The sequence below is a fragment of the Amblyraja radiata genome, chromosome 8 (genome assembly GCF_010909765.2).
Source record: "Amblyraja radiata isolate CabotCenter1 chromosome 8, sAmbRad1.1.pri, whole genome shotgun sequence".
NCBI classification, from domain to species: Eukaryota; Metazoa; Chordata; class Chondrichthyes; order Rajiformes; family Rajidae; genus Amblyraja; species Amblyraja radiata.
The window spans coordinates 33,843,691-33,862,743 of record NC_045963.1 but is presented as its reverse complement, the minus strand read 5'-3'; the positions used below and the strand labels follow the sequence as shown (position 1 = coordinate 33,862,743).

Below are 19,053 nucleotides of genomic sequence, written 5' to 3'. Positions count from 1 at the left end.
GACAGCCCTTTGGCAGGCGCGCATGCGCAAGCCCCGCCTGCAATTTCCGCCAGCGCGCCTGCGCACTTCCCCGAGACACCATCACGCAGGTCAGGGAGTTTGTTTTAGCTTCACCCAGAGTGAGCAAAGTCTTATTGTTCACGGGGAATAATCATTGGGAAATGCATTATATTGAATTGTGTGTATGTGTTTTTTAAACAGTGCGGACTGTACTTCACTAACAATCATTAACGGCTCTGGGTTTGAATGGCTGGTGGCGGACGGCGGGCCTTTCACAGGGAGGGAGGAGCAGGCGGGTTGTGTGCATCACGTCTTCCAGTGCAGTAACAGTGGCTAAACACTCGGTACATTTAGCATGTGCTGACATCCCCTTCACTAACCGATAACACCTGGTTAAAGAAACCAGCCATGAGCTTTGTTTTGTGGGCTAGGCAGGGAGGTGCTGCCGGGTGCTTGCTCCAGACTGAAATCACCTGTAACTTGTTGCAGTGCACCGATGCCGTAAACTCGTGTTTACGATTCCAATAACTTTCAACCCGTTAAATCACTGGGGAAGCTGTTCGAAACAGATCGTCACTTTCTCCCACTATCACTTAAAAAGACAGCAACGAGTCACAGTGACCGGTTCCCCACTAAGTTGGAAAAATAGATTATTGTCTGGTACATCGATGGAGAAAGCGCACGCACAGAAAAGTATCGACTTGCAATCATTCGCTTTAACATGACGTGCGTTTTGTGTTTGAGGAACTCGCTATTTATGCCCTTTGATAGTAAACAAAACTAAAATGTTGCAAATTAAGCGCAGGGATATTGATACAATCGTATTTGTTTATTGCCACACAGTGCGTTGCATGTCTACGTTTTTCCTCTGGGGAATATTTGAATCTGAATAACATTATTCTTAATTTGAGCATCATGTTTGATTTTTACACAAACTGGCCATACCTATTGCATCACAAGCACCCTCTACTTCCAGCAATAATCTGATGGGGACCATGCTACAGCTCAGCTGTAGAAGCTATCTCCTGTTATTACTAGACTTTATCTTTTTGATACTCTTCGGCCTGTTTTCTTCCACCCTATATAATATCAAGCCTATCTACAATAATTATAGGCAGCATGGAGTGAATGAGGTGCTTGAGGAGTATAAAGAATGTAAAAAGAATCTTAAGAAAGAAATTAGAAAAGCTAAAAGAAGATATGAGGTTGCTTTGGCAAGTAAGGTGAAAGTAAATCCAAAGGGTTTCTACAGCTATATTAATAGCAAAAGGATAACGAGGGATAACATTGATCCATTAGAGAGACAGAGTGGACAGCTATCTGCAGAGCCAAAAGAGATGGGGGAGATATTGAACAATTTATTTTCTTCGGTATTCACCAAGGAGAAGGATATTGAATTATGTGAGGTAAGGGAAACAAGTAGAGTAGCTATGGATACTATGAGATTCAAAGAAAAAGAAATAATGACACTTTTGAAAAATATAAAAGTGGATAAGACTCCGGGTCCTGACAGGATATTCCCTGGGACATTGAGGGAAGTTAGTGCAGAAATAGCAGGGCTATAACAGAAATATTTCAAATGTCATTAGAAACGGGAATAGTGCCCGAGGATTGGCGTACTGCGCATGTTGTTCCATTGTTTAAAAAGGGTTCTAAGAGTAAACCTAGCAATTATAGACCTGTTAGTTTGACTTCAGTGGTGGGCAAATTAATGGAAAAGATACTTAGAGATAATATATATAAGCATCTGGATAAACAGGGTCTGATTAGGAACAGTCAACATGGATTTGTGCCTGGAAGGTCATGTTTGACTAATCTTCTTGAATTTTTTGAAGAGGTTACTAGGGAAATTGATGAGGGTAAAGCAGTGGATGTTGTCTATATGGACTTTAGTAAGGCCTTTGACAAGGTTCCTCATGGAAGGTTGGTTAAGAAGGTTCAATTGTTGGGTATAAATGCAGGAGTAGCAAGATGGATTCAACAGTGGCTGATTGGGAGACGCCAGAGAGTAATGGTGGATGGCTGTTGTCAGGTTGGAGGCAGGTGACTAGTGGGGTGCCTCAGGGATCTGTGTTGGGTCCACTGTTGTTTGTCATGTACATCAATGATCTGGATGAAGGTGTGGTAAATTGGATTAGTAAGTATGCAGATGATACTAAGATAGGTGGGGTTGTGGATAATGAAGTAGATTTCCAAAGTCTACAGAGAGATTTAGGCCATTTGGAAGAATGGGCTGAAAGATGGCAGATAGAGTTTAATGCTGATAAGTGTGAGGTGCTACATCTTGGCAGGACAAATCAAAATAGGACGTACATGGTAAATGGTAGCGAATTGAGGAATGCAGTTGAACAGAGGGATTTAGGAATAACTGTGTATAGTTCCCTGAAGGTGGAATCTCATGTAGATAGGTGGTAAAGAAAGCTTTTGATATGCTAGCCTTTATAAATCAGAGCATTGAGTATAGAAGTTGGGATGTAATGTTAAAATTGTACAAGGCATTGGTGAGACCAATTCTGGAGTATGGTGTACAATTTTGGTCGCTCAATTATAGGAAGGATGTCAACAAAATAGAGAGAGTGCAGAGGAGATTTACTAGAATGTTGCCTGGGTTTCAGCAACTAAGTTACAGAGAAAGGTTGAATAAGTTAGGTCTTTATTCTCTGGAGCGCAGAAGGTTAAGGGGGGACTTGATAGAGGTCTTTAAAATGATGAGAGGGATAGACAGAGTTGACGTGGACAAGCTTTTCCCATTGAGAGTAGGGAAGATTCAAACAAGAGGACATGACGAGAATTAAGGGACAGAAATTTAGGGGTAACATGAGGGGGAACTTCTTTACTCAGAGAGTGGTAGCTGTGTGGAATGAGCTTCCAGTGGAAGTGGTGGAGGCAGGTTCAATTTATAATTTAAAAATAAATTGGATAGGTATATGGATGGGAAAGGAATGGAGGGTTATGGTCTGAGTGCAGATAGATGGGACTAGGGGAAAATAATTGTTCGGCACGGACTTGTAGGGCCGAGATGGCCTGTTTCCGTGCTGTAATTGTTATATGGTTATATGGTTATTATGCCTATGCGTATTTATAAACAGTAAGTTTCTGGTCTCATGCCTCAATTTTAGAATCATTTAATTTGTTTTCTACCTGGTCACAGCCCTCCTACTCTGCACCAGTTTTGTAAACCTTTGTAATCTCTGAACTCTTTCTGTCTTTTAGCTCATCCCATTTTAATCTATCATTATTCATACACTCAACTGCTCATGCTTTGGAATTTGCTCCCTAACATTTCCTGCCGAGCTAAATGAGTCAAAAATACAGCAGATACTGGAAATCTGAAAATGAAGCAGTAAATGTTGGAAAGACTCTGGAAAGAGAAACAGTTAACATTTTCAGCATGATGTTTTGAAACGTCAACAGCTCACTCCACAGATGCTGCTGTGTGTTTCCAAATTTTCCATTTTCATTGCTGCTGTGTATTTCTCTTTCACAAAACATTGTGTTCCTTTGTACAAACATCTTTGTGATCTATGCTACTGTGGCTCATTCTCTAGATTTACGAATTTGTTCTTGGTCAATACCTTAAAGTATGTTTAAAATAAAGCTATGTAGATGCAGTTAAGGGATTCCTGCACAAATGGAAGTGCAGTCTATTAGTTGATGGAACAACCTGTTGCCTCATCTGACACCTATCTCCAAGCTTCACAATATTTATTTGTTGTTATTTATTTAAGCTCAAGTTCCAAATTTAAAATCTTCACATTTTATTTATGTACTTCCATGGCCAAGTCTCATTCTAAAGTTGAACTCTTAAGTCCTACAATGCTCTGTGGTATCTACTCTTTGTTGCCCTGTGTTTTACTTATTAATTGTTGGCATTGTTCTTTAGGGTGCCGGGCCTCAGGGAATTCCTTCCAAAGCCCCTTCTCTATACCTCTTTCCTCCTACAAAGTTTTTCTTGGAACTACCTCTTTAACTAAGCAGCAATCGGATGCGGGTCTCTTTATGGCTTAGTATCAGTTTATGTTTGATAACTCTCCTGTGAACTATCCAAGGTTGATTTGCTGCAATGAAAGCCATTATGTCAATCAAAGTTATTGTTGTATGCCGTGCACACACTGCCGAGTCAAATTAGTGATGTCATTGAGCTTTGAAAGTTTGGAATCCTACATTGCCCTTTTTGGAGATGGGTCCAGATATTATTATGATGAACTTTTGGGCAGCTCATTCTGCGTGAATTTGATGTGTATATGACTGAGTTGATGTGCAAAGAGATACTTCTCTCCTTAAAAATGCTCTTTGAAACCTACCGCTTTGACTGTTAATAGTAACCAGGTCTAATCGTACTCTACCAAATTTTGAATATTAATGCCCCCTATGATGCTCTTTGAGACATTTCAACGTGTAAGTAACACTATAAATTGAAGGCAAACTTCCAGCTCTCTGATGGGAAAACACGTCAAAATGGTTTACGTAGTTTGTTGTGTTAAACACTCTTGATATAATCTTGCAAAGACCACAACAATGTTTAAATGATTCGGTTCCAAACTATTTACAGACATGACCAGTATAATGCACTGTAGTTAACATTAATTGTGAAGATGCCTTTGTTGACCCTGCCAAACAATAGCCTTTCATCTTCTGCCTCTGTGAATGGCATTCCAGATTACCAACTTTGATGGTGAAATCAGTAATGTTAGCATTGAACATATTTGTCATAGAGATTGGTTGCACATTGAAGGATTCATTTCTCACCACCCTAATATTGTATTATGTTACCTAATGCAACTTTGCCCATACTCTGAGGTCCTTCAATGTCCTCCCTTCATGCTAGTGCATAGTTTGTTCTTTCCTAATACTTCCAATGACTTTCCTAATACAATTACTTTAATTTATATAGAACTTCACAGGAACATTATCAGCCACATTTTGTTTTATGTCGTGTAATCATGTACCAGGAGGTGAGATGGAAATTTTGGTCAAGGAAGTAAGTTTTAAACTAGATCAAAGGAGAGGTTTAGGAGCAGAATTTTGGAGTTCAGGGTCAAAAGAGGCAAAGGACAGTCAAGAAGGAAATTCAAAATACATAAAGGAAACTGAAAATCCAGTGATAATTCAAAATTCTCACTGGATTGGCAGGCTAGAAGAGATAATTGAGAGCATGCCCATTGCCCTTTGGCAGATGAAGCATAAAACAACTAACTTCAAATGATATCTCCTCCAAATGCACAAATAACCTCTGTCTGTGCTATCAATTTTCTCCCATGATTGCAGGATGAGTATAAAATATGTTGGGGATTGGGATGGAAGGGATTGTCGGTTTTTCAAGTTTCTGGTTAATATGTTTTTTATGTTGGCGTGTACAGTTTGTATTGGTATTCACTGTAACTGCAGTTGAAATGGGCATTGCTATGCATTCATATGCTAAAAAAAGTGGCACACCAAAGTAAAGGAATTTTTGCAAAATTTGGAGAATAGAACATTTGGTGAAAAATTGAGACTATTATTTTAATAAATTTGAATTGAATACAATTTGAAATCACAAAATTTCAAATATGTTCACCTCTTAAAAATAATTTATGTTGGCGTGTACAGTTTGTATTGGTATTCACTGTAACTGCAGTTGAAATGGGCATTACTATGCATTCATATGCTAAATCACAAAATTTCAAATAAGTTCACCTCTGAGGAGGAGCCATCTTGGTGAACGGCTGCCAGCCAGCAGCCGTCCGTTTTAAATCCGTTTTTTTAATAGTTTTTAATGAGTCCTGTTTTTTGTTTGTAGGGGATATGGTCTTTTTAATGTGGGGGGTAGGTGTAAACTTTATTTCTAGGTCCCTACCTGGTCGGTGTGGCAGCCTTTTCTCCGGGCTGCCCGTCGACCCGTCCTCGTGGCCTACCTGCGGGCTTGGAGCGCCGTTTCCTGGCTCCCGCTCCCAGCACCTCGGCCTCGGTGGCGGCACAGCGTTGAAGCGCTGGAGCGGAGTGGAGCGGGCGACGCCTTGCCTGGGTCGCCGCGCTGGACCGCCGAGAGCAACATCTCCGGGCTACGGGTCTGCGGAGCGGAGAGGCGGCGTGCAGAGAGGCGGCGTGCAGAGAGGCGGCGTGCAGAGAGGCGGCGTGCGGAGAGGCGGCGTGCGGAGAGGCGGCGTGCGGAGAGGCGGCGTGCGGAGAGGCGGCGTGCGGAGAGGCGGCAGTGCGGCGAGGTGGCAGTGCGGAGAGGCGGCGCCGACTTTTTCATCGGGAGCCTGGGAGCTCCAAACCGGCGCGGCCTTGTCGGCTTCGGCAGCCGCGGGCTCCAACCAGGAAGCGGCCGTTCCAGGTGGCCCAGCCGCCGAAAGGACTCTCCCGACGCCGGGGCAAGACCACCCGGTGAGAACGGCCAGGGACATCGGGCCTCCGTAGAGGCAATTGCGGTGGCCTCAATAGGCCTGACTTTGGGGTGAACATGGGGTGGGGACTGGACATTGTGCCTTCCTCCACAGTGCTATCCACTGTGGGGGATGATTTTTTTTGTCTAATTGTAGTCCTGTAGGTCTGTGTCCAAGATGGCTGCCGTGAAGAGAGAGTGGACGCTGGCGCGCTTTGGCTGCCGCTGCTCTCTCTTCACACTGTGTTTTTGATTTTCTGTTTTTGGATTGAATTCTGTTTTTAATTTGTGTCTCTGTGATGTCTTTATTACTTGTTATATTCCGATTATATGTTATTCCGATTACTATGTAAGGTGTCCTTGAGATGTCTGAAAGGCCCATTAAATAAAATTTATGATTATTATTATTATTAAAAGAGAAATAATCTTCCAAGTTAATTGTGGTCCGCAGATGTTCAGTCAAGAAGTCTGCCAAATATATTGCCTTTCATGTTACCAGTTATATACGTTTCACTGTTTTTTCCCCCAAAGAGTACATATGCTTTTTGTAATATGTCAATTTATAATATTTCTTGTTAGGCAGATTATAATCTTGCAAAGACCACAAAATATTTTGCTCGATTTTAAATTATTAATTTCCAAGCTATTTACAGAAAGGGCCACAATAATGGTAAATATACCATGTAATGCCAAATTTGTCGTACACAACTGCAAATGCAATTTAATATTTTTGACTGTTTATTTGCATGCTCATTTGTAAGAAAAAAAGTGAAATTGTATATTATAAATTCCATTCAGATTGTGTGACTATAGTGGTATTTTTGTTCCATCTCTGGTTCTTGCTGTTATTTGTCAAGAGAATTAAAAACATAGCATATTGTTAGATACCCTAGGTTTCCTAATATGTTGTTGCTGGCATAATTGGTGATCATAATACTAAATGTTAGCTATAAAGATGAAACAATACTTGGAGATTAAGGTTCACATGAGATATTAGTATGTATATCTAATGTTTTTCTTTCTATTTGATGAAGATTTTAAAGTAGATGGAATCCAAGAGTGATGCAATGGTATGTGACATTTTAAACCTAACAACAATGTAATAGCATAAAATAAGCTAAAACTTTAGTACTCAGTTCAAATGTTTAAGTACATCGATACATTGACAATAGGTGCAGGAGTAGGACATTTGGCCCTTTGAGCCAGCACTGCCATTCAATGTGATCATGGCTGATCATCCACAATCAGTACCCTGTTCCTGCCTTCTCCCCATATCCCTTGATTCCACTAGCTCTGAGAGCTCTATCTAACTCTCTTTTGAGTGCATCCAGTGAATCGGCCTCCACTGCCTTCTGAGGCGGAGAATTCCACAAATTCACAACTCTCTGTGTGAAAAGGTTTTTCCTCATCTCAGTTCTAAATGGCCTACCCTTTATTCTTAAACTGTGACCCCTGTTTCTGGACTCCCCCAACATCGGGAACATGTACCTGCATCTAGCGTGTCCAATCCCTTAATGTTTCTAATATCCAAACCCTTAATAATCTTATGTTTCAATCAGATCCCCTCTCATCTTTACAAATTCCAGTGAATACAAGCCTGGTCGTTCCATTCTTTCATCATATGGCAGTCACACCATCCCAGGAATTAACCTCATGAACCTACGCTGCACTCCCTCAAAACTTCGGCCTGAAACGTTGCCTATTTCCTTCGCTCCATAGATGCTGCTGCACCCGCTGAGTTTCTCCAGCATTTTTGTGTACCTACCATTCAGATAATACTCTGCCTTCCTGTTTTTGTCACCAAAGTGGATAACCTCACATTTATCCACATTATACTGCATCTGACATGCATCTGCCCACTCACCTAAGTTACCCTGAATCCTCATAACATCCTCTTCACAGTTCACACTGCCACCCAGCATTGAATCATCTGCAAATGTGCTCATGACACTTTTAATTCCTTCATCTAAATCATCATTAATGTATATTGTAAATAGCTGCGGTCCCAGCACCGAACCTTGCGGCACCCCACAAGTCACTACTTACCATTCTGAAAGGGAACTGTTAATCCCTACTCTTTGTTTCCTGTCTGCCAACCAATTTTCTATCCATGACAGTACCCTACCCCCAATACCATGTGCTCTAATTTTGCCCACTTATCTCCTGTGCGGGACATTATCAAAGGCTTTCTGAAAGTCCGGATACACTGCATCCGCTCGCTCTCCCTTGTCCATTTTACTTGTTACATCCTCAAACAATTCCAGTAGTCAAACATGATTTCCCCTTCATAAATCAATGCTGACTTGGACCCATCCTGTTACTGCTATCCAAATGCGTCACCATTACATCTTTAATAATCGACTCCAGCAACTTCCCCACCACCAATGTCAGGCTAACTGGTCTATAATTCCCTGCTTTCTCTCTTCCTCCTTTCTTAAAAAGTGGGATAACATTAGCTGCCCTCCAATCCACAGGAACTGATCCAGAATCTATAGAGCATTGGAAAATGATCACCAATGCGTCCACGATTTCCAGATCCACCTCCTTGAGTACCCTGGGATGCAGACCATCAGGCCCTGGGGATTTATGAGCCTTCAGTCCCATCAGTCTACCCACACCATTTCTTGACTAATGTGAATTTCCTTCAGTTCCTCTGTCACCCTAGGTCCTCTGTCCTCTAGTATATCTGAGAGATTGTTTGTGTCTTCCTTAGTGAAGACAGAGCCAAAGTATCTGCTCAATTCATCTGCCATATCCTTGCTCCCCATAATAAATTCACCTGTTTCTGTCTTTAAGGGACCCACATTTGTCTTAACTAATTTTTTCCTCTTCACATACCTAAAGAAGCTTTTACTGTCCTCCTTTATATTCTTGGCTAGCTTACCTTTGTACTTCATCTTTTCTCCCCGTATTGACTTTTTAGTTACCTTCTGTTGATCTTTAAAAGTTTCCCAATCCTCTGGCTTCCCGTTCATCTTTGCTATGTTATACATCTTTTCTTTTAGTTCTTGACTTCCCTTGTCAGCCACAGTTGCCTTTTACTCCCCTTAGAATCATTCTTCCTCTTTGGAATGAAATGATCCTGCGTCTTCTGGATTATTCCCAGAAATACCTGCCATTGCTGTTCCACTGTCATCCCTGCTAGGGTCGCTTTCCAGTCAACTTTGTTCAGCTCCTCCCTCATGCCTCCATAGTCCTCTTTGTTCAACTGCAATACTGACACTTCAGATTTTACCGGTGTCAGTTAAAGGTGAAAGCGAGAAGCAAGGTAATAAAAATGCAGAAATGATTAATTCCAAGGTCTTGTATTGTTTATTCAACATTGAGGGTAATGTGGAATATCCACATCTCTACCTTGTAGCACAAAGAGAGAACGTTAGATAATGCTAGTGACTGCTGGTGTGTTAGAAATATAAATTAGTTTGTGCACATAAAAATGATTTGCTTAAAGACTGAACATAAACTGGAATTACTTTATGCTGTTGTCAGGCTGGCTCTAGGTTTGCATGCTGCTTGATGCTAAAACTTCATAGGTTTCTCGTGAGACTTTAGTCAAGTTTATACCAAACAGCTGACTAGAATAGGCAGGTTGGATAGCAGCCATTGATCAATTAATATGAACCTATATTTTTCAATATTAAAATGATACCGCTTCAAATCAATTTACAGATGTCAGAAACCACAGAGAAAACGTGCCAAAAAAGGCCATTTTCAGAAGACGATGACTCATTTCTTGACACGTAAGTTTATTTCTTAAATGTTTGACTTTTTTGTTGTGTTGAGAATATTGATTTATTCTTATTACTCTATGGTGCATTTGTAATACAGGGTACCTTCAAATATTTAGTCATGTGTTTTAAATTTCGTAAAGTTAGATGACATGTATTCACAAATCATAATCAGTGTCATTGAGATGAGAATTGCCTATTCATTATCTTTGTAGGCAAACTAAAATGTTTAGCTTTCTTACATTCTTAATTTGCTTTAGTGTCGAAGCCACCTGGACAATTCAGCGTTATTGCTTTATTTGTGTTCATCTTCAATCAGGCGAAGACACAGATCTTCATTCCAACAGCAATAGGTTGGGGGTATGGAGGGGCCTTTGCTTCTCCTGGCCTGTAGGGAGGTTAAATATTTGAATCAACTCTTGCCCTGGGTTGACGTTTTGATTTTCTGAGATCCCCTAATTTTCTTTGTGATATATTTTTTTATCAAATGAAAAATATTCTTCCATTTGAGACTAATTTCCATTGATTTACCAATGGTTTTTATTGCACAGAACTTCTGATAATGATTCTGAAGAAGAATGGGTACCTGAAAGTAAAGCTGCAAAGAAGTCAAAAAGAGTGACTGCAGAAAAAATGGTGACTATTAAAAAGAAAATTAAGTCAGAATTAGGAAGTCCAGCAACAAAAAAAGCACCGGTGAAAAAATCTGCCAGAAAAACAGCAGTTAAAACAACCAGAAAGAAAACAGCGGAGAAACCAAATGTGGACCAGGTTATTATGGTGAGAAATTTATTAATGTCACATTTAACAAAAATATTGGTCGTGGTGATGCATTAACCTATTGTCAAAGTGAATAAAGGACACGGGGAATACTAAATTGTGATCTGAACTCATAGACATTTGCCTTAAAGTCAGAGCCAGTAAAATACTAAACATGCAGTACATAAATATATGCCATTAACGTAATTCAACTGAACATATGGAAGTAAAATTATAATTTTATTCAATTTGACTATTGAAAGTGACAGAATAGATTGATTGAAAAATAAAACAAATCGTCTTTTGAGGATGACTCCTAAATGTTATTTATCCCACAGGAAAAATTGCCAGTTTTGAATAATAATGAAGATATATTATCCTCACAAAGTAAACAGGATTCAGGAAGTATGAAACAAAAGGGAGAGCCTCAGAAAACTTCAGCGCGAGTCAAGAAAGAAATTGGACACTGCCAGGTTAAAATTGAACAGCCGTCAACTAGCATGCAGTTGAATGAATCAGAAATCAAGGAAGAATCTGTGAGTTTTACATGGGAGGAGCCTGCTTTAAAAAAACAGAAAACTGAAAAGAACCCTGATGGGAAACCAGTAAAACTCCAAAGAGGAAATGTGGAGATTGGGGACATGCAAATGAACTGGAACGTAGTTCAGGTGCGTACTCTTCCTGTTTAGGTATAATACATAAAATTTGTGTTTTGGCAAGGAGTTTATTGTTTTACGTTTGAATATTCTTCTATATTTTTTTTGAATAATTCTTGCTCGTGTCTGTACGGGCACTTTTGTTATCTTTAGCTTGCAATATCCTTGGTTTAGAAAATCAATCAAGATGAGCTTTGCCATTCACTTCATATTCCACTGATATATTCAGAAAGGGCATTCAACCTTATTGCCTCAGCTTTTCAATTTGGAAGTCTCTTTCATACATTGATAATTCTCATGAATACAATTGCTAATATTGGTATGAAATTGACATACATTAATGTCAACATAAGGAACACCTGATGCTGGAATCTTGCACAGATTACAAAGTGCTAGACTAGAGTAACTCAGCAGATCAGGCAGCATCTCTGGAGGAACAGAATAGGTGACGTTTTGGGTTGGGACCTTTCTTCACACTGAAGACGAGTCCCAACCTGAAATGTCACATATCCATGTCCTCTAGAGATGCTGACTTACTCCACCACTTTGTAACTTTTATGTATGTTTGTATATATTCCCTTGTCTTTCTCGAAAGACATTCCAGATTTAGCTTCTCTGAGCATTAGTCTCATTTACCTACATGGGGTTGCCAAACAAAGTTCTAATGAAGTTTTGGATTTTCAGTTCTTCATCATCAATCAGAATTTTAATATTCTGTAACAAAAGTTTGATAGTATGGAATTATAGTTTAAATTTATGGAATATATTCAGTTTAATGCAGTCTGTAAAGGGTGAAAATGTTGATGGAATGTTTTACTTTACCCTCGTTGTTAAATTGTTTTCTTTAAATTTCCACATGTGGTTTTAACAGAAGAGCAATAGTTTTTTTAGTGTTCTGTTCCCTCTCAAAATACAATTAATTTAAATTTAAATTCCACAGCTACATGGTAGTTTTTGAATTACGGCGAAGTTCCCTAGATTTCTAGTCTGGTGGGTTAAATACTGTGCTGCTAATGTATCCTTTTTATTGACTGGGAACCTCTCTGACCAACCGCGAGCAATAACAGGAAAAATGTTAGCAGTATAACCCATGATACACTTTGCTGTAACATTGTGCTTTTAGATGCTGTCTGAGCGGACCAGCACAGAGGGATGGGTTTGTGCAAATCTTATTCAACTTTTCAAAGAAGAAAACACCATTCCATTTATTGCACGTTACCGAAAGGAACTGACTAATAACATGGATGCTGATACTCTACGAGAAGTACAACAAACACTTGAAGAATTAACGTGAGTAACATAAATGAAATTTTTTTAATGTTGCTTTATATAAAACTTCAATTACTTTATCTGCTACGTCACAAATTTTGTTTTAGAATTTATGGGGATATATCTATAATGGCAGATTATTAATAAAAGGTTTCCTTTTATAAATTATATATTAACCCTAGTTTTCTGTTTAAGTGAACAAATGAGTAGCTAGTCTGTTTCAACAAATGCTTGGATCCAGCTGTGTGCAAGATCTGGATTAAACCTTGAACTGAAATTTATTTGCATATTTCTTCATAGAATTATACATCTCAAAAATAGGCCCTTCGATCCACGCTCCATTTTTGCCTGCATTTGGCCCATTTCCCCTTAAACCTTTCCTATCCCTGTACCTGTCCAATTTATTTTACATGTTATAGTATCTGCCTCCACTTCCTCCTCTGGCAGATCGTTCCATTAAACCACCCTACAAGAAAATGCTGCCCCTTAGGTTCCTATCAAAACCTTCTCCTCTGACCTTCAACCTATGTCCTCTGATTCTTGATTCCCCTACTCTGGGTAAAAGACTGCATTCACCCTATCTATTCCCCTCGTGATTTTATGCCTTGTGCTTACCCCCACTCTTTCAGGCAGTATCCATCCCTTCATCCCTTACAATCTAATTTTTTCTCAATCCACATCCTACAATTCACATAAATCTGTGCCTCCACGTTAGTGACCATTTCCCAAAGTGCATTATATATCTTCAATTTATCCTGTTTATTGCTATTCAAATATGTGAAATCAAGGAAAGTTATTTTCTCTGCACAGTACTTTATAACAGCTACCTGAATCTTACTGTTTTATGAAAATATTCTTCAGAAGAGAAAGGAAGAGTATGGATCAATTTTTGATGATCTTGAGCACCACGCGACTGCTCGTTATAGCGTTAGGTTAGGGTCCAGAAGATGGCACCAGGCACCATTCTTTTCTTTGTTCTTCTACCAGTCATGTTCTCTTTTGTTTCAATTGTCTTTTGCCAACCCAAATTGAAGGTCTTCATCATTTAAGAGTTTTAATGTTAATAGCAATTCTCTTGTATTGCCTTGATCAATTAATGTTTGGAGTGAATGAATTGGATCACATTTTCATTGTGAATTCTTGTAAGACTGATTTAACATTGGTATTATTTTACTTCCTTTTTAGGGCTGTCATTAAGAAAGCTCACACAGCTGTACAGAAGGTAGCAAAACAAGATAAGCTTACACCTTTCATAAAAGCAAGTTTGTTGAACTGCAGGACCATGGACGAAATAGAACATGTGGTTAGTAATAAGTCAATATTAATTTCACTTTTAAAAACAAATCCATTTAATGATCTTGCAAGAAATAAAAATCTAGATTAAAAGTTGTTTGTTTATGGTGTGAGTAAATGTCTCTTATAACAGGTGGATTTTATGTAGCTCATATTCTTATCTAGTTTGTAATATTAACACTAAAGATCTAGGTGGATATCACCAATTCAGATCACTGTTGCTGCTACTGTTCGTGCTTTGCAAAGTTTGGGGTGGGGAGTCAGGAAAACATTGCCAGTGCAGATCACTCATAATTGTCTATTAAATTTGCTAACCACAATTAAGCTTTACTTCAAAGTCCAATATTTCCACCACAAGCCAAATGTAATTTTCAATAATAAAACGGAAAATATATGGGTTGTCTGCCTACACTTACCGTTACAGAGGGTCAAGTGATTTGACTATGCAAACACGAGGCAAATTTTCAATCCAGAAAAGAGAAACAGTTTAAATTTTGGATCAAGATAAATACTGGAGCAACTCAACGTGTAAAGCCGTATTTGTGGAGGAGAATAAACAGATGATGTTTTGGGTTGGAACCCTTTCTCAGAGGCCCAACTTGAAACAATGTCTGCCCATTTCCCTCCACAAATGCTGGAGTTTCTCCAGCAGTTTGCATTTTGCTCAAAATTCCAGCATCTCATCCACAATCGTCTCTTGTGCCAACATTATTGATCAATAACCTCATCAGAAATGGTAAAATGTAACAACAGGTGAGACTAAATGTAATAAGTTTCGATGGAACCAGTTGAGCTTTAGGTAACTAGTTGTATAAGACATTGGTGAGGCTGCACTTACAGTATTGTGTTCAAGTTTGGTCACCCTACCATAGGAAGGATGTCATTAAGCTGGAAAGAGTGCAGAGAGGATTTACGAGGATGTTTCCAGGACTGGAGGGCCTAAGCTATAGTAAAAGGTTGGGCAGTCGAGGACTTGATTCCTTGGAGCATAGGAGGCTGAGGGGCGATCTTATAGAGGTGTTTCAGATCATGTAGGAACTTGTATGGAATAAGCTGCCAGAGGAGGTAGTTGATGCAGGTACTATTAACAACATCTCAAAGATATTTGGATGGGTACGTGGTTGGAAATGTTTACAGGGATATGTGTAGCGGAAGATCTTTATATCGTTCAAGAGATTACTCCCTCTAGCCACTGAGTGGACTACATGATTAAGGAGAATGTCGTTATACGCATGTGAGCTTTCCGTCAGAGACCTTCAGAGCTTCTTCACAGATAAATCTTCATAACACAATCTTTTGATTAATAGATTCTTTATTGTCGATGAAAACCAATAAGGTATACATCCAACCTTCTTCCGACTCGTACACTATAATCTTCATCGAACTCCAGCATATCGCTTTAAACGTTTGAAAACTCCTAGTGCCTCCGTTACACTCCCCATGGTCAAAGGGTATGCCTTCCTCATGCTGGTCCAAAACTAAACTAAAAACTAAGCTTCTGCGCAAGAAACCTAGCTCCAAGAATAAGTCCTAGAATACGTCATATATCCCGCCCACATAATAACGGGCAATTTAAAGACCCATGCCATCATTAATGACCCACAAAACAATCCAAATGGCCACTACAAAATGGGCAAAACGTAAGCAGATGGGACTAGTGTGGACAGGTCACCTTGGTCGGCATGTGCAAGTTGGGCCAAAGGGTAAATTACTCTGATTTTATGACAAAAACTATTGACTACAGAAGGTACAGTTGGTGAGATCTAAATGAGAGACAAGTGAAATCTAAAATTATCAGGAAAGGTAGAGATAGAAAAGGTGTACCTGTAGTTCTACTATGACACGTTCCTAAGAAACCTCCTGTTGTACAACACCATGTTATAAAAATAATTGTGACGATGGGGAAAAGGGTAATAGGGGCTAGAGTTTCAAACTCGCAATAAGAAAGTTACTTTCGCAGGATTTAAAAAACAAAACAAACGTTGAATACAAAAATAAATGCTGAGAGTAGAATTCTCCAATTTTAGCTAACTCTTGCAAATACCGCTTTTTCTCCACCTTTTTTTCTCCTCATCTTTTCCTCCCTTTCTCCATTAAAGGTTGGTTAACTAGTTGCACAGTTCGCAACTATGAATCCCTTTTAGGCTCAGACCTGTCTCTTGCCAACAATCAGCCTATCAGGGAACCTCCTTGCCGTAGGTCACTATTGCCGGCTCCAATTTATCCTGTTTTGTCTTCACTTCTGGATTTCCCACCACCCTCTCTACTACGATAAGTCTGAAGAAAAGCCCTGACTCGAAACGTCACCCATGCATTCTCCAAAGATGCTGCCTCACCCTCCGCTGATTTACTCAAGCATTTTGTGTCTATCTTCAAAAATAAGTATTTTCAAAAGCTATTAGTTTATTTTTTGTTACTGCAAGCTAAAGACATTGTTTAAGAATTTGGTTCCACAAGTGTCAACAGAAGCAATTACTTGTCAATTTTAGTGACCATCCACTGTGAAACTCATAACTGTGTTCTTAAAATACAATACTTGCCAATGGAAACAGTCATTTTTTTCCCTTTACTTTTTTTTAACCATGAGAGCTTTATCTCTGCTTGTCAATATCTAAAGTAACCTTTAAATGGCTCTCTAGCTCCTGATCTAAATCATGTTGTAACCAATTCGACCTATTTAATAAGAATAGTATTCCCTAATTTGCAGTTACAGTACAGTATATCTATTTAACATTTTGGAAACACGCATTATAGCAGAATTACATATGCCAGAAATGTGAACCATGAGGCCTTAATAGTGACATTGTTAAGTTTGTTGTTGGTTTAGAAGTTTGCAATATACCTAATTTGGAACAGTGCAGGAAATCGAGTAAAGGAGGGACTGGTTTGGCAAATTAGCGTGTCGGGAAAATGGAAGCTAAGGGTCGGACTTGCTGGTTGGCAGAAGTATCCGGCAAAACAGTCATTCCATCTGTGCTGGAGAAGAAAGGGAACCAATTATCTCGCTTGGTCCACTCCACTTGCATCACTTTCATCTGAACCCGGCCCTATCACAGACCTTCCTTTTTTGTTCTCTTTAACTCTTTTCCCATCTTCACACTCTTCTCTGTTGCATAAAACTTGTTTATTTTAAACATCTCCCAGTTCTAATGGGAGTTTATCGGTCTGAAATGTTAATACCAGTTTTCTTCTCATATGCTGCTGACTTGTTGAACATTTCCAGCAATTTTATTTTACTTTGAAATTCCAGCATCTGCAGCTTTCATTGTAAATTTCATCCAAATTTACATTTCCTCATACTTGCCGATTTATTATATTTAAACCCGTTCAGAAATGGCAATTATGTGGCCAGTGATCAATAAAGGAAGCATTGTATGCCCAGTTGTTTTAATGCCACAGATGGACACAAAATGCGGGGGTAACTCTGCAGGTCAGATAGCATCTCTGGAGAAAATGGATTGGTGACATTTTGCTCTTGGATCCTTCTTCAGCTTGGGGGGGGGGGGGGGAGGGTGGATTCGAAGCAGAATTCAAAATGGGAAGGTGAGTTAAGCAACCTGGGAGATCCAGTAGGCCTTGGCGAACCGAGTGCAAGTATTAAGTGATACGGTCGCTGAGTTTACTCTTGGTCTCACCAATGCACAGGACCCCACATTGGGAACACAAGATGCCTTAGATGAGGCTATTCTTCAAATTTAGGTTACTTCAACAAACACTTCCTTTCCCCCCCAACTCCCCCCCCCCCCCCCCCATTAAAAATCAGTTAATTGGTTCCTCAGTTCGCACATCCGGGTGTCAAGGAGTTATGGGGAAAAGGCAGGAGAATGGGGTTGAGAGGGAAAGATAGATCAGCCATGGTTGAATGGTGGAGTAGACGTCATGGGCCAAATGGGCTAATTCTGCTCCTATAATTTATGAACTTGTGTATACCTCTTGGGCTCACATCCGTCTGTAGTGAACAGTCAGCCCATCAGGGAACCTCTTGGCATGAGTTCATCTGGTGCCGGCCCCAATTTGTCCTGATTTATTTCTCTTCAATTCCAGCTTTTCCCCCCCCACTCTCCCTAGCACAATCAGTCTGAAGAAAGGTCCCGACCTGAAATGTCACCTGTCCATTTTCTGCAGAGATGCTGCCTGACCCTCTGTGTTACTCCAGCATTTTGTGTCCATCTTTGGTATAAACCAGCATCTAGAGATCCTTTTTATTATATTTTTAATGTTGTAGCTATGCACTTTGCTCTGATGGTATAATCCAATTACTGTGTTTCCTATTGATATTTTATACTACAAAATATAATACACCCTTGTATAATACAATTTCCATATGTCAATTGCTATTTTCCTTTAAAATCTATATACTTCCTTGACTATTTTCAGTTTGCTCCTTACAAAGTTGGAAGCACAAAGACAAAAGCTCAGAAGGCACGTCAGCTCGGCCTTGAACCTGCAGCAAATTTATTGATTGACCGTCCAGGAGAACTTAATCTAAATCTTTATATAAAACCAAATGTGAAAGGTAAGTTTCCCCCTCAGATTCTTGATAATTATTTTGCTTTATTTTATCTTTTGTTTTGGGACCGGGAGAAAAAGATGTGAAAGATCACAGATGGCCTAATTGTCCAATAGTCTTTTCAATGTTATTTCTTCCTATCATTATTAAAACAGGCAAATAAGTTGTATTTAACTATGTAAAAACATATTGTGAAATCATTTTAATATGCCAGGTGATCTCCTAACATGTAGCATATCGAGAAAAATATGTACTGTTGGTGCAGTGATGATGAGGATAATTAGACTGTGTAGAATTCAATTTTAAAGTCATCCACTCATTATTTTATTCCTTAATTTTTGTTCTTGTTAATGGCTAAATGGTTCGCTGGCACAGAGGTACAGTGAAATGTATATTTGCATACAGTTGAGTACAAATATTACTATATATAAGCACAGCTTCGATACAATACAAGTGTGAAGAAATAGTACATTG

The 19,053-nt window shown here is 39.4% G+C and overlaps 1 protein-coding gene across 1 annotated transcript in view; it reads left to right on the top strand.

The window, feature by feature from the left end:
- Positions 1–48: 48 nt before the first annotated feature.
- Positions 49–19,053, top strand: part of srbd1 (S1 RNA binding domain 1) — a 222,944-nt gene continuing 203,939 nt past the window's right edge. Inside the window, exons 1-8 of the mRNA XM_033025530.1 lie at positions 49–89; positions 7,399–7,434; positions 10,034–10,104; positions 10,644–10,872; positions 11,190–11,519; positions 12,631–12,797; positions 13,962–14,079; positions 18,447–18,585. Of these exons, the coding sequence (XP_032881421.1) occupies positions 7,411–7,434; positions 10,034–10,104; positions 10,644–10,872; positions 11,190–11,519; positions 12,631–12,797; positions 13,962–14,079; positions 18,447–18,585 (1,078 nt within the window). The 5' untranslated portion in view covers positions 49–89; positions 7,399–7,410. The remainder of the gene's footprint in view (positions 90–7,398; positions 7,435–10,033; positions 10,105–10,643; positions 10,873–11,189; positions 11,520–12,630; positions 12,798–13,961; positions 14,080–18,446; positions 18,586–19,053) is intronic.